This window comes from Candida albicans, chromosome 2 (genome assembly GCF_000182965.3).
Source record: "Candida albicans SC5314 chromosome 2, complete sequence".
In the NCBI taxonomy this organism is placed as follows: Eukaryota; Fungi; Ascomycota; class Pichiomycetes; order Serinales; family Debaryomycetaceae; genus Candida; species Candida albicans.
The window spans coordinates 2,202,721-2,215,975 of NC_032090.1; the positions used below are offsets into that span (position 1 = coordinate 2,202,721).

Below are 13,255 nucleotides of genomic sequence, written 5' to 3' on the forward strand. Positions count from 1 at the left end.
ATTCGAGATCTCGTTTTAACCTATCCCCAACCTCTCACGTGACCTTAAAAGCAATGAAAAAAATTTTTAACTCTTTCATCACATTTTTTTTTTTTTTTTTGACAAGTTATCTTAACGACACTTTTTTTTTTTATTTAACAGCACATTATATTCAACAATGGGTAAATCATCCGGTAAAGGAAAAGGAGGTAAAAATAGAAGAAGAGGAAAGAATGTCAACAGTGGACAAAAAAGAGAATTAATCTATAAAGAAGAGGGCCAAGAATATGCTCAAATCACTAAAATGTTAGGTAATGGTAGAATCGAAGTAAGTTGTTTCGATGGTATTAAAAGAATGGGTCACATTAGAGGAAAATTGAGAAAGAAGGTGTGGATGGGACAAGGTGATATTATTTTGGTGTCGTTGAGAGATTTCCAGGACGACCAATGTGATGTTGTCCACAAGTACAACTCTGATGAAGCCAGAACATTGAAGAATGTTGGTGAATTGCCTGAAAATGCCAAGATTAATGAAACTGATACCTTTGGTGCTGATGATGATGAAGAGGTCAATTTCGAATTCGGTGGAGCCGATGAAGATGAATCTGAAGAGGATGAAGAGTTGGATATTGACGATATTTAGAAGCAAATGGTTTTGTCAGGAGAGAAGAGAGAGAGAGAAAAAGTTGCATATAACTTTTATTGTACATTACTTTTACATGTAGGTATATATAGATAGAGGAAGACAATAAATGTTTTCTGTATCAATGTCTATAATTCCTTGTATCTTCATCACCGCTGTCTATTTCAAAACTATCAAATCTTCTCAATCCAACACTTTCTTCGTTGTCATATTCCGAAGTTCTATTGATTTGCATAGATCTTCTTACTGTCGAAAATCCACCAACACCATTATCTAGCGGTGCCATGTCTTTTGAGGTGTGCACGCCAAAGATCTCTCTATCTCTATCGACCATTGGACTTTCGGATCTTGAGATGTTTAACAAGTAGACACCACTGAAAATAATTAGAAAACCAATCAACAATGAAATAATGTCCACTGCAGACGATGTGTTGAACCCTTTGAACAATATAAACGAAGCAGCCAAAGTAAAAGTGGTGAATGTGACATAGTATAATGGATTCACAATTGACGTATCAAACTGGTCCAATGCCTTATTGAAATAATTCATTTGCGTGACAATGCACAATGCAACAACAATCAAAAACAAGTATGTTGAAACGTGTGTAAACTGGTTGTTCCCACCCAAAGTCAATTTAAGAGCAATTCCAAAAGCTTTAATTGACATAACTGAAATAGACCCGACAGAAGAACAGATTGATAAGTAAATCATCGGATTTGTATTTCCATATTTGGGCACAATCTTGTAGATCATAAATAAGGAGTAAAGTGTAACAACTGTACAGTAGAACATAAACCCTGGCTGAGTAGCATATCCCAAAATCTCGTCCACAGTTTGAACTTCCTTATCCGGTGGAGCATGCAAAATAATGATGACCGACCCCATTAGACAAATAGCACAACCCATCTTACCCAAGGTTCCTAATCTTTCTTTTAAAAATATTGCTGCCAAAACAGCACCGATGATGACAGATAAGGCCCCCAATGGTGTAACCAAAATAGCAGGCGCAAATGTGTATGCAGCGAAATTAGCAATTTCTCCAATGGCCATGGTGATCATACCTCCCCACCAAATTGGGTTTTGAAGGTAATCCAGTGCCTGAACACCATCTGTGCCACCAGTTCGTGCTGATGCGTCCATCAAACCTTTCTTGGTGATAATGAACGAAGTACCAATTGCCAATGATGACGACATGGCCAATGCAAGGCCTATATATTTATCTTCCATGATTGAATATGAAACTTAAAAAATGATGAATGTCCAATAATGAGATTCAAGCAAATAGAGAAGAATGTGAAATTCAAAGCTAATCAAAGGGGAAACCTTGAAAGAAAAAATACCAACGAACAAATCAAATTGGTAACAGAATGAAAACAATAACACTATTTTTTTGTTGAAACAAAAACTTTTTTTGAACATTTGAACACGAAACACAAAGCTGTTTCAACACAGCCTAGTTTGATGAACGGGTTTATGCGGTACAACTGGGTCAACGATTTTTATAGGTCACTATGTAGATGTCCAGTCTATGTGGGCGTGTAGGGCCCTTCCACAAATGTATTGGCATACCAACTATTACGTCAATATTTCTGTTGGCAAAAATTGGGCTTACACAAACACTTTATTTTTTTTTTGCAACTCTGACAATGATGATATCGTTTCACACGCTTATGAAGTACATTATCACAATTATACCAGAAGTATCCTATTTGATATCGTTCCTTCAATTCTATTATACGTATTTTACTGGGTTATTGTTTTTATTGTCAAGAATCAGGATTAGAAACATCCAAAAGGAAACCACCAAAATTATTTTTAGTTTGTACAAAAATGAAGGAGCCCTTTACGATTTCTGGTTTAGTTGCAATATTATCACTATTACTACAGGTATGATATGGGCGTTTCTAAAACACAATGCAAATAGCAAATCAAAGGATGCGTTGGTAGTTATAATCATTTCCTCGGTTTTGCGATTTTCCGTTATGTCTGCCCACCAGATCAAACAGTATACCTTGAAGCGTAACTGGCTTCCAAATGCCAAATATGTATTGAATGTGCCTATAACCAGATTTCTCCAGATGGATAGTATGTGCATGTTGGTCATTGCAGAGTTATTTTTAGAATCAAAGCAAGGCATATCAAAAGTAGCATTGTTGGTGTTGCATTCCATCTTAAGCTTGCTAGGTGTTTTCGATTTTGAAATGACAAAAAGGGTTTTACCCTATCAGCACGTCTACTTGTTTGTGTTTGGATTGTTAGAGAATTGGATTTTAGTATTGTTTTGGTATGAATGCAGAAACAGTAAAGCAATTTTGTATACACTTTGCTATTTACTAAAATGGAATGGAAACACTGCTAGTCAATCAGTAAACTTGATTATTACGTTGGTCCTCAAATTTACCAAAAACGACGAAACTGCTACCAAGATGGAGTCTGATCGTATAGCCTCATTTGGGTTTGATTGCTTTAGTATTATTAGCGATTTGCATTAATTAGATAAATCTCTCTTCATGTTTTGTAGTCTCTCCCAGCCAGGAGAGTCTTCCCACATATCTTTACCTTTAGACATTAATGACCTCACCGTAGTTCTGGCCTTGTACTTCCAGTCTTTACATACCAAGTCACCAGCTCCATGTTTCCCCGGTAACTCACCGAGTGATTCAAACGCACTCACCAAATCTTCACAAGCATCGACAATCTCGTTCCAAATAGTTTCACTGGATTCCAACTCTGGGTTATGCACCATAACTCTGTATGCCTTTTCGTGACATTCCAATGCTGCCCATGGTCTTTTTCTCCACAATTCGACTCTAGCAACTATTCTCCAGCATCGCGCTGATGAAGTTATTACCTTTGGCAACACATTGCAAACCAAATCAATACAAGACAGTTGGTAGTGCGACAATCTCTCTCCGTCACCAGGGAATTCTTCGGATACAAGAATTTCAACTAGTTTTTCCAAAACAGGAATGTCAATGGCGGTATCGCCTTCGTTTTTTCTAATCTCAATCAATTCACGACACCCTTGCAATACATCATTCCATTCATGGAGCTTGGCAGCCACATTAACGTAGTTTTCATAAATTCTCCAAGACTTGCGACTTTCGCCACCGCTTCTAATGGCTTTTTTCAAAGCATTGAACGCAGGTTTGGTCTTGTCCAATTTCAAAAGGGCACTGGCCAAATTAGACCACGCATAGGAGTTGGAATCGTCAAGAGAAACACATCGTGTAAATGCTTCTGAGGCCAATTCAAATTGACCCGATTCAAGACCACAACATCCATAGAAATACCAATTTTCATAGCTCAATGGGTTGACTGTGAGACAATCAAACATGTGCTTGATCGCTAAGTCAATATCTTTTCTTGGTGGCGAATAATAATAGTGTGACAAAGATGCCTTTGCCTTTGCATAATGGCCAACTTCCCATGCTTTCTCCCATAATGAAGGATCTTGTCGGATATCACCCAAAATCGAGATGGCTCTAGCGTCCTCAGGATGGGTTGCAAGACGTTGTAGTATAATATTCTCTGCTTCTCTTTCGTTGTCCACTGCTGCATAGCACAATGCCGCCTCACACAGCATGTGCAATCTTTCGTAAATCTCTATAGCCGATCGTAAAACTCCCAAAGACATGTACTTTTCTGCAAGCTTGGCATCCATAGCCCATTGGGGTAGAAGAGGTAGCAAATGAATGAATCTCAATCTCAGTGCTGTAGTGGCACTGGTGTCCTCCTCCATCGATTCGGGTATAATTCTGGTTTTAATCTTAATTCCCATTTCTTCAATCAAAGAAGTCATTTGGAGTATACCTCTTTCAATAGTTCTAGACTTGTTTGTTTCGAGCAAAGACCGTTCCCATAAGGCACGTGAAAAAATCGACCAATTCACTTTACCTGCACTTGCGTATAAAACACGACCCACCAATGCAGAAAGTTCCTCCTCTACCAATGGATCGCTTGCTGGCGATGTTTGTTTCAACACGGTTAGTCTTAACAACAACTGCAAGTTATCGAGATTATTCAAGGCTGGCTGGTTGTTTGGGTCAAGATCTTTCAAATCTGCTGGAATATCTTCCTGTTTCATAGCTAAGGGAAGCAATTTTTCGTCAGCGGTATTTTGTTGTAACAAAAAGGAATCATATCTTATTCTTTTAGTGTCTTGTTCAATTTCAATCTCAAGATCCTCTAAAGATTCGTATTGTGGTTTTTCTAATAACAAATCAGAATCCAACTGACAACTTTCTGGGGTGGAAGTTTCAACTTCGTAGAGAGTGTTTTGGCTACTCTTTGCTAGCACAATCAAGTTTGATGTGAAAAAATTCTGAAACTTTGTTCTTTTTGCCTTTGCTCCGGAAAGTAGCAATTGGAAGTCCGACAACTTTTTGGCCTGGATTAATGGTGAGACGGCAGCGTGCTCTGTTGACGAATGAATATGAATTCTAGAAACTTCCAAAAGAAACTGAATCTGAACTAGTTTTTGCAACTCGGGGAAGTCTGGTGGTGCAATTGCATTCACTAATGATGAGTTGAGAATTATTCCACAAACCGACAGTATGATGCTCGGTGGTTCCGATACTACTGATAAATGTACTTGCAATCCTCTGACTTTCCACCAACAAAGAGAAGCAGTAATTGGGTCTTGGACTTTGGAGGCTTCGGTAACAAAATCCAAGAGTTTGGTTGGATCGCTTCTGCTGAAAAGGGATAATTGAGGAGGTGTTTGTAACAATCTTTCGAAAATCAATTCTGACATCACTAAAAAGAGAGGTTCTTGCATCAAGTCGTACGCTTGTTGTCCTTCAATGCTAAGCAATTTAATAGCTTCAGCCTGTACGTTTTCGGTATTCTCATTTGGGAACCACAAAGACTGTGCTGTTTTCGAAACTGGTGGACCAGTAAAATTTGCTTGGACAAATGACTGCAAACATGCAACACCCAATATCTGCAAACAGATGACACTATCTTTGCCAAAGTACTTATCCAGTAAAGCTATCAACTGGTCAACATATTCGTTTAAGACATCAATTAAGTTGTTCGATGAGTATTTCTGTAAAATATTCTGTAATTGAGGCAAATGCAATATTTCTTTGAAATCACTCACTTCAAATAAATGTTCTGATTTCCCCTCTAAAATACTAAGAATTGAGTATCCGACTCTTTCATTGGATCCAACTTCAAAAGTCCCTGGAGGAACTAGTAATAATAGTTGCGATAAATATTTCTTCAAACAATCCATGTCTGGTGTAAGTACGCCATCGTTGGTTCTTTTTTTTTTTGGAATTTTTTTTTTTTTTGCTTACTAAACTCATCTCTTACTAAATCACAATATTCTATATTTATGCAAAAAAAAAAAACCAGGTACAAATTCTTATAAATGACTATTTATTAATTACCACCGAAAAACGATAGCCGCTTTTTAGAGTCGGTACTACTACTTTCTGTTCTCTTATGTTCTCCTGACCTACGGCCCTTGCTAGGCTTTTTTAATGAGCTTCTAATCTTGAGCCTGCTCATATGTGATCCATTGTCAGGGTTTTCATCATCTGAAGCAAAGTCAATAACCTCTTCCTGTAAACTAAACTGTGATGGATTGTGTGTACTAGAGCCAACTCTTTTTTTAAATGCTGAATTTGCCGCAACTTTGGTTTCACCTGTTTTTAATTGGGAATCATCCATATCAATTAAAGACACTTCTGAGATGTTATTGGATTTCAGGTATCTGAGCGATGGTGATGCACTAGAGGATTCCAACCCAACCTCCAAATCTATCAAGTTACATTCAGGTTTTGCTAATTTAGGGTTTTCAAGGAAAACGGGTTCGGTTGATACTGGTACCTGTTTTATGTCCGGCAAAGCCGGTGGTAGACTAAATGCAAAATTATCCAGTGTCGAGTTATAATTGCCCCAAGGATTATTCTTTTTGTGTGTTTCAGGTTGCTCATAATTGCCGTCCTCTTTAGCTGCAGCCAGTGACTTGGCATAAGGAAATGGGTTCTTGGCACTTCCAACTGGGTCTGTATCGACATGCAAGTGCTCGACTCGTTGCAGCAAATCATAAAAGTCAGCATCGGTATCTCCTTTTTCCGTTGCTGGACTTTCGGTGGTAGAAAAAATAACATCAGCCAATTTTTCTGCTTCTTTACTAGGTTTGGGCAACTGATCCGCGTCTACTGCGTGTACATCAATTCCCTTGGTTGAGACCGCATCAGAATGAGATGTCTTGATACTGGTCAGTCGCAGCGGTTCCGTGCTCTTTTGTATGGGGACCTCAATCTCTTCTAACGAGGGATATCTTTGCTCGGCATCTTCTAAGCCTTCTATTTCTGCCAAGTCATCCTCCAGACTGAAACCTGCCAATGATTCGCGCGATGATCCGGAGGTGAGGGTTGAAGGTACACCTAGCGTGGTTGATTTGATTTCTGGAGATAATTGTGAGTCTATAGAAGGAGTGGCTGCGGGTTTGGCATGGTGTTCAGGTTGAGATTCTGTAGAGGCTAACTCTTTTCCATCTGCTGGAAGGGAATCTCCAGCAGCCACTGGTGGCTCTTTGGTGAGTCCAGCTTCAGAGTTTGCAAGTGCATGTTGTTGATAATATAATTGCTTTTGGCGCAATAACTCATTCTGCTTATGGACTTGATATTCGTGCAATGCCTGGAAATTGTAAGGCCCAGCATTGTAAAAATCTTTTAGTTTTAGTTTTGCAAAGTCAATACTCATCAATTTACACACCAAAATCAAAACTTGGACGATGTTGGGACGAAATAATGGATTTTCTTGAAGCATGATGATAATTAAATTCTTAAGGTCTCCTGAATACTCGGGGTATGGCGGAAACTGAAACGAGGCATGTAATATAGCAATATCCCCATTGGCTTCAAATGGGGTGGTGTAGTAGCACAATTTGTAGAGAAAACACCCTAAAGCCCAAATATCTGCTTTCTCGTCTATTGGTATTCCTCGGTATAAATCCACCATTTCTGGAGACCGGTACTGAGGGGTGGTGTGGTAAAGGATATCATGGCTGAGATAATTAAACTGTTGTTGGTCTTGTGGAGGCATGGTCGGAATCGCTGTGGACCCGAAATCACACAACTGAAACTGATTCTTAGAGTCGATCAATACATTTTCAATTTTGATATCGCGGTGCACTAATTTCAATTTATGCATTTCATATATCCCTTGACATATATCCAACATGATTTTGAGGATCTGTGGCTCTGTTAGTTTTGTTTTGATATGTTTATTCATATAGTCTAGTAATGAACCGTTGGGGCACAATTCCATCAACACCAATACCTGATAGGTGCCATTTTCTAATCGTTCAGCATGTGAGTCATAATACTTTACAATGTTTCTGCTATGGCGCAATGTCTTCATAACATCAACTTCTTTGCGCAACTCATTCAATCCATTCTTATCTGGCACAATCACTCGTTTCAAACATGCAATGTCGGACTCGTTCTCTAATGGGTCTATTGTAACTTTGTAAATATGGGCAAACCCACCTTCGGAAAGGTATTTGACAACAGTAACCTTGTGTTTTCCAACCTGGAGAACTGTGCCCTCTGGAAGTTTTGGAAGATGACCCATTGGTAGTGGTGGTAGTGGTGGCGTTGCTGGAGAAAATGTAAATTAGTTGAGCAAAAAAAAAAAATAGAGAAACGAGATTTGAAGGGGACAACAAACAGAAAAAAAAGATGTCAGTGCGCCTATTCAGGGTTGTTAACTAAATACTATACATCAAATTCTTGCTTATATATGTTTTGTATCTCTTCGTATGTGAACGGAATGAATACCTTCTCAACTCCTGAAGGATCTTTTACTAGCTGACACATTTTATGCTCAACATACTCTTTTAAGAATGTTCTAAAGTTCATCTCGTTGGAAGTAATGAACTCGTCCAAACATGTATTGTATAGGCTTTTTAGGTCAACAGCAACCTTGGCATTACCTTTCAAACCCACTCTTCCAGAAGCAGATGGGACAGCTTTCTCCATTTTATCCAATTGTGCAATCAATAGCTCGCGGTAGAGGTTTCGGTGATTGTCGGTAAGCGAGCGCAAGACATACTTGGCACCAAGGCCACCCACAAATTTTTTGGATTTGCCTAAACTTATCACGTCTCGGAAAGATGTTTCTCGTTGGTAAGTGGCATATGTTGTGAGATTATGCCAGATGAAATTCAAGTTTTTAACTTTGGACAGGTCCCATAACAATGATGCATTGATGTGGTCGGTAGATGACATGGCCCATACTTCTGGTAGTGTCATTAATTGCGACAAAAGCGTCTGTGTCTTGTCTACTCTAAAAACTTCCCCATCAAGATTGTGAATAATCAACAAGATTTTGGGTTTATGGAAACCGATACTTCCACAGGGCAGTCTATGGTTGTTTAGATAATCAACCACAAAGGGAACCGTTCCAGCTATATGTTTTGGGTACAGTTCGTTTGGCAAAAGGATGGAAGCGATTTCGAGAATTAGTTTTTTGATATTGATGCTAGGGTTAAAACCGTTAACCACCAAAACCTTTGGCAAATCGGCGTGTACCACATTTTCCCACCAGATGCCAAAATAGTTTGTGGCAAAATCTCGGAGTAGATCGATTTTGGATCCGACTCCGTAGAAATTCAAATTGAACCCTTGTGACATTTCAAAACACCACTGGTGATAGATATACTTGTGCAATTCGAAAAGGTGGCGTTTGCGTTGGAAACTGAGGTTGTCGCCCAACTTTACTAACCTGGCAAAATCTTTGTACTCAATCTGGGGTGCCAATGCTGTTAAAGAGTTGCCACTTTGTTTAACTCTGGTAGTTTGCTGTTCAAAGTATCCTTCTGGCCCTTCTAAGTAAAATACTTTTTCGTCCACAAACCTGCCTTCTTTGAACTTTGCAGGGTCAACTCCATCAAAGTATTTGGAGATGTACTCCTTGTCAGTGATATTTCCGTCAGCATCGAGGGTGGGAATAGGAAGCGGCACAAACGTTTTCTTCTCTTCATGCGTGTTGGTTGATTTGGGAATTCCACTTAGACTTGGCACCTTGCTTCTATCGAAATTTTGATCAAAAATAGATGTCAAATAATTGCTGACTGGTTTTTTCGCTGCGGTTGGTTTAGTCGGTGTGAACGTTTTTCTATCTGTACTGAACAACACGTCATCTTGATGGAATATACTTTTGATTTGACCCAGAACAAGCTCACTCTTGCTTGGTCTACCTCGCTTGGTTCGGCGCACAGTAGGCTTGACTGTGGGTGGTGAGCTTGATAACGACGTTTTTCTTTCTTTGGGTGGTCCATAAACAAACTCCACATTGCCATCATCATCATCTGCCTCTTCTTCCTCGCTTGAAGATTCTTCTGGCATTCCTGTATCCTCATATTCGTTGCTACTATCGCTCGAGTAAACAACTTTCTTTTCTCTTCTTCGGGTTCGTCTCTGCTGAGTTAGATCAATTTCCAATTCCACGTCGCTGCCATAATTGACTTCGTCGGGTTCTCCCCTCGACTGTTTGATAATTCTGTCGGCCAATATCCTATCTTGTTCATCCAAATAATCATCTGTGTCCAGATACTCATCCATTAATCGGTTATATAAGCTATTGTTGGCTCTTTTTCTCGCCGACTTGTCAAGGTCTTTGACTAATCTTTTCTCTGGAGATGATAGACCAGCTCTCCCATGAGGAGGTGTCTTTACCGGCGAAAAGGAAAAACGAGACGCATTGAGTGGTCCTATGACCTCCATACGTTGTTTTTTAGGTGACCGGAATGGACTATTTGGTAGAGCATTTGAGTGTGACATCTGGTTGAAGAAGTTGAAGGTGGGTTTGTTGATTTTTCTGATAGTGAGCTTTTCAGTTAACCTCGAAGAAGAAAAAAAAAAATAACTTTGAGATGCCACTACCAACAAACCCCAGCCATGCTTACATTCTGCCCGAACTGCTCAAATATGCTACTTATATCCGCTGGAGATGATGGTCTTAATCGATTTTATTGCTCTACGTGTCCCTATGAGTTCAAGATAAATGGTCTACAGATGTATGATAGGAAAAAGTTGAATAGAAAAGAAGTTGATGATGTGCTTGGTGGAGAAGGTACCTGGGATAATGTCGATCAAACTGCAGCTCAGTGTCCGATAGACTCCTGTGGTGGTGATAAGGCTTACTTTTTCCAGTTGCAAATTCGGTCAGCCGATGAACCAATGACTACGTTCTACAAATGTGTCAAATGTGGGCATAGATGGAAAGAAAATTAGTTGGCATTACTACCTATACATTTAAGATGGAATTTCGTCCAGTTGCGTCTGTCATTTGTTAATGTTTTGGCAATTTCAGCGATTTTGTTAGTGTCTGGCGTCTTGGTACTCAACGGTGAATCGTGATTGGTTAATAGTTCGGTTTCGGAAAAATACATAGACTCTTTTGAACTCGATACTGATCCATAGCTACTTGATGATCCGTGATCGAATTTTGCATAATCGTGTAAATTCTGGTGATACTCAACAGCTTGTTTCAATGACTCTCGATCTCTTTGAGCGATCAAATATGGCAACGAAAAGTTATCGAAGTGGGACTCGTGGGGTCTTTTACAGTGAAGCGGTTGTAGTTGTCCTCGGAAAGGTTTTTCAACAACGCTTTTGGATGTTTCGGGTTGTGAAAGAGACCATTTGCTTATGAACGCCACTTCTCTATTGATCACCTCCGGTAAAGGGTACCCATATTTCTGGAATCTGTCAATATCAAAGCGATGATCGTCACTGGTACATACATCGCCAAAAACTCTTGCTACTGTAAACCCATTTAGCCAAGACACTTTCGATTCCGTACAAGGATACACCAGTTTGGGGCTAAACAATGCAACCAAGTTTCTGGACTCCTGGTAGGACGAATGTCTTGAAAACATTAATGGGATGCAAGTTGGTAGTAGTTCTGACCCACCCTTAGGAAGTAGCCACTTTCTACCGTCTAACAGATATATGTGGTGGCCTTTTTTGGTGGTCACTAAGCTTGTAGCACTAGAAAAGTCGACATCACAAATGTTTCTGGGAAGAAACTGGCTGGCGTATTCTATGGCATTCAAGTTGATTATTTGTTTGATTGCGATTGTTATTGGTGTTGTATCCGGTACATTGCCAACTTTAAATGTTGGAGTTTTTCCGTCCACCAAATCCATGCCGCAAAGATCAAGCCGTTTCTGTAGGATACCATGTGACACTAAGGTCCCATTAAAGTGGCGAACTATCTGGAACCAAGCTTCTTCGGATCCCGAGACTGTATCCACAAAAGAGAAAGATAGATCGCTGTCAAATGGGTATAGCTTTAACAACTCTATTGCTGCAAATATACCTTCGCTATTGGGCATGATGTAAATGTATGGTTCGCCTCGGTAAGAAAATGTGGTATCAAGATATATTTGATCAAGTGTTTTGAGTCCTGTGATATATGGAAACAAGTGTGGGTTCTTGATCAACGAAAGAGTCCACCATGACTCTGCTCTGACATCACCAGTAATCAATACATTTTTGCAAAAACTTTCGAGTAAAAACATCGCGGACCCCGGACAATGATAGGACGGGATCATGGTAATCGAAACTTTTCCAAGCAAAATGTCAACTGTAAATGTTTCATTGTACTCTTTGGCTTTGAAGAATCTAGACACACGGGTATACCTCGTGTCCAACTCTAGAGTACTTTTAGTTAATGCCGAACAGTATACTCGACCACAAAATGAACTATTTAGTAGTCCTTGCAAATGATCTTGGTGACAATGTGTGAGCAAGTATACTTCCGCAGTTCCACTAAATTTATCAACCACAACACCAGGAAACTCGTGTATCTCCCCTTGAAATGTGTTACCCAGTTGCATGGTATAGAGAAAAAATAGAGATGATTTTTTACATGAGAATGTTTGGTACTTTTTTTTTTTCCTCTATATCAATATACCATAATACTCGACACGGCTATACTGTTGATATAAACTTTCCCACTGGACAATAAATCGATCGCTGATCGGTAATAATAGTAATCCACTGAGACTCAACTTGTTCACTCTAGCTAAACTTTCAATATAAATTATCTTTGTATTGCATAATCCAAGGAGTTTATAGAGAAACAAAATGTATGCCACGGGAACACAAGTACCTGGGCCGTTCAAAAGTATCACTGCTGGTCTGTGTTTGAGCATCGCAATTGCAGAAAACAAGAATGAGTATATGGTGGTTGGAATGCTCAGTATATATGATTGGCCCACTGTCCGTGCTCTTGGGATTGGTATGTACTGCAGGGATGTACCCGATTTCCTTTCATAATCCTGTGCCTTTGCTAAGGACGCATTGTCGCCCGAAGTGTATATCCATGTACGAGAAACTTTTCCCATGTCAAGTTTAGATATAATTCTCATCATCTCCCCAGTATGGCCACCTGAACCAAGCAAGATTGAAAGTTGGCATTCCTGAATGAGCTTTTTCTTTTTCTTTACGGAGGTTGGAAGTCTTAATGATGGAAGAATGAATAGCAATCTTACCAATACTATGAGGATCGGTGTGGCTATAAATGCTATTGAAAAGCAAGCGGCAGTTTCGATATCCATGAGTAGGGTTGTCTGCTTTTTTTTAGGGTTTTCGAGTGAGCGA

General features: G+C 39.5%; 9 protein-coding genes across 9 annotated transcripts; 3 read left to right on the forward strand and 6 right to left on the reverse strand. All coding sequences in view use genetic code 12, as the record gives it.

Moving 5' to 3' along the window:
• Window positions 1–157: 157 nt before the first annotated feature.
• Window positions 158–622, forward strand: TIF11 (Tif11p; the record flags this gene model as incomplete). The annotated part of the gene is made up of 1 exon (XM_712061.1): window positions 158–622. The coding sequence occupies one exon, from the start codon at window positions 158–160 to the stop codon at window positions 620–622; it is 465 nt and encodes a 154-aa protein (XP_717154.1).
• A 121-nt stretch (window positions 623–743) lies between these two features.
• CAALFM_C210720CA (uncharacterized protein) lies at window positions 744–1,850 on the reverse strand (the record flags this gene model as incomplete). The annotated part of the gene is made up of 1 exon (XM_712062.1): window positions 744–1,850. One exon carries the CDS (start codon window positions 1,848–1,850, stop codon window positions 744–746), a length of 1,107 nt encoding a protein of 368 aa, XP_717155.1.
• A 290-nt stretch (window positions 1,851–2,140) lies between these two features.
• Window positions 2,141–3,115, forward strand: CAALFM_C210730WA (uncharacterized protein; the record flags this gene model as incomplete). Its single annotated transcript, XM_712063.1, has 1 exon — window positions 2,141–3,115. One exon carries the CDS (start codon window positions 2,141–2,143, stop codon window positions 3,113–3,115), a length of 975 nt encoding a protein of 324 aa, XP_717156.1.
• On the reverse strand, window positions 3,112–5,862 carry CAALFM_C210740CA (tetratricopeptide repeat-containing protein; the record flags this gene model as incomplete). Its single annotated transcript, XM_712066.1, has 1 exon — window positions 3,112–5,862. The coding sequence occupies one exon, from the start codon at window positions 5,860–5,862 to the stop codon at window positions 3,112–3,114; it is 2,751 nt and encodes a 916-aa protein (XP_717159.1).
• A 149-nt stretch (window positions 5,863–6,011) lies between these two features.
• On the reverse strand, window positions 6,012–8,216 carry AKL1 (serine/threonine protein kinase; the record flags this gene model as incomplete). The annotated part of the gene is made up of 1 exon (XM_712067.1): window positions 6,012–8,216. One exon carries the CDS (start codon window positions 8,214–8,216, stop codon window positions 6,012–6,014), a length of 2,205 nt encoding a protein of 734 aa, XP_717160.1.
• Window positions 8,217–8,359: 143 nt separating this feature from the next.
• Window positions 8,360–10,426, reverse strand: CAALFM_C210760CA (origin recognition complex subunit 2; the record flags this gene model as incomplete). Its single annotated transcript, XM_712068.1, has 1 exon — window positions 8,360–10,426. The coding sequence occupies one exon, from the start codon at window positions 10,424–10,426 to the stop codon at window positions 8,360–8,362; it is 2,067 nt and encodes a 688-aa protein (XP_717161.1).
• Window positions 10,427–10,543: 117 nt separating this feature from the next.
• On the forward strand, window positions 10,544–10,879 carry RPC11 (DNA-directed RNA polymerase III core subunit; the record flags this gene model as incomplete). The annotated part of the gene is made up of 1 exon (XM_712069.1): window positions 10,544–10,879. The coding sequence occupies one exon, from the start codon at window positions 10,544–10,546 to the stop codon at window positions 10,877–10,879; it is 336 nt and encodes a 111-aa protein (XP_717162.1).
• Window positions 10,876–12,489, reverse strand: PSO2 (Pso2p; the record flags this gene model as incomplete). The annotated part of the gene is made up of 1 exon (XM_712071.1): window positions 10,876–12,489. One exon carries the CDS (start codon window positions 12,487–12,489, stop codon window positions 10,876–10,878), a length of 1,614 nt encoding a protein of 537 aa, XP_717164.1.
• Window positions 12,490–12,552: 63 nt separating this feature from the next.
• On the reverse strand, window positions 12,553–13,212 carry CAALFM_C210790CA (N-acetylglucosaminyldiphosphodolichol N-acetylglucosaminyltransferase anchoring subunit; the record flags this gene model as incomplete). Its single annotated transcript, XM_712072.1, has 1 exon — window positions 12,553–13,212. One exon carries the CDS (start codon window positions 13,210–13,212, stop codon window positions 12,553–12,555), a length of 660 nt encoding a protein of 219 aa, XP_717165.1.
• Window positions 13,213–13,255: the final 43 nt, after the last annotated feature.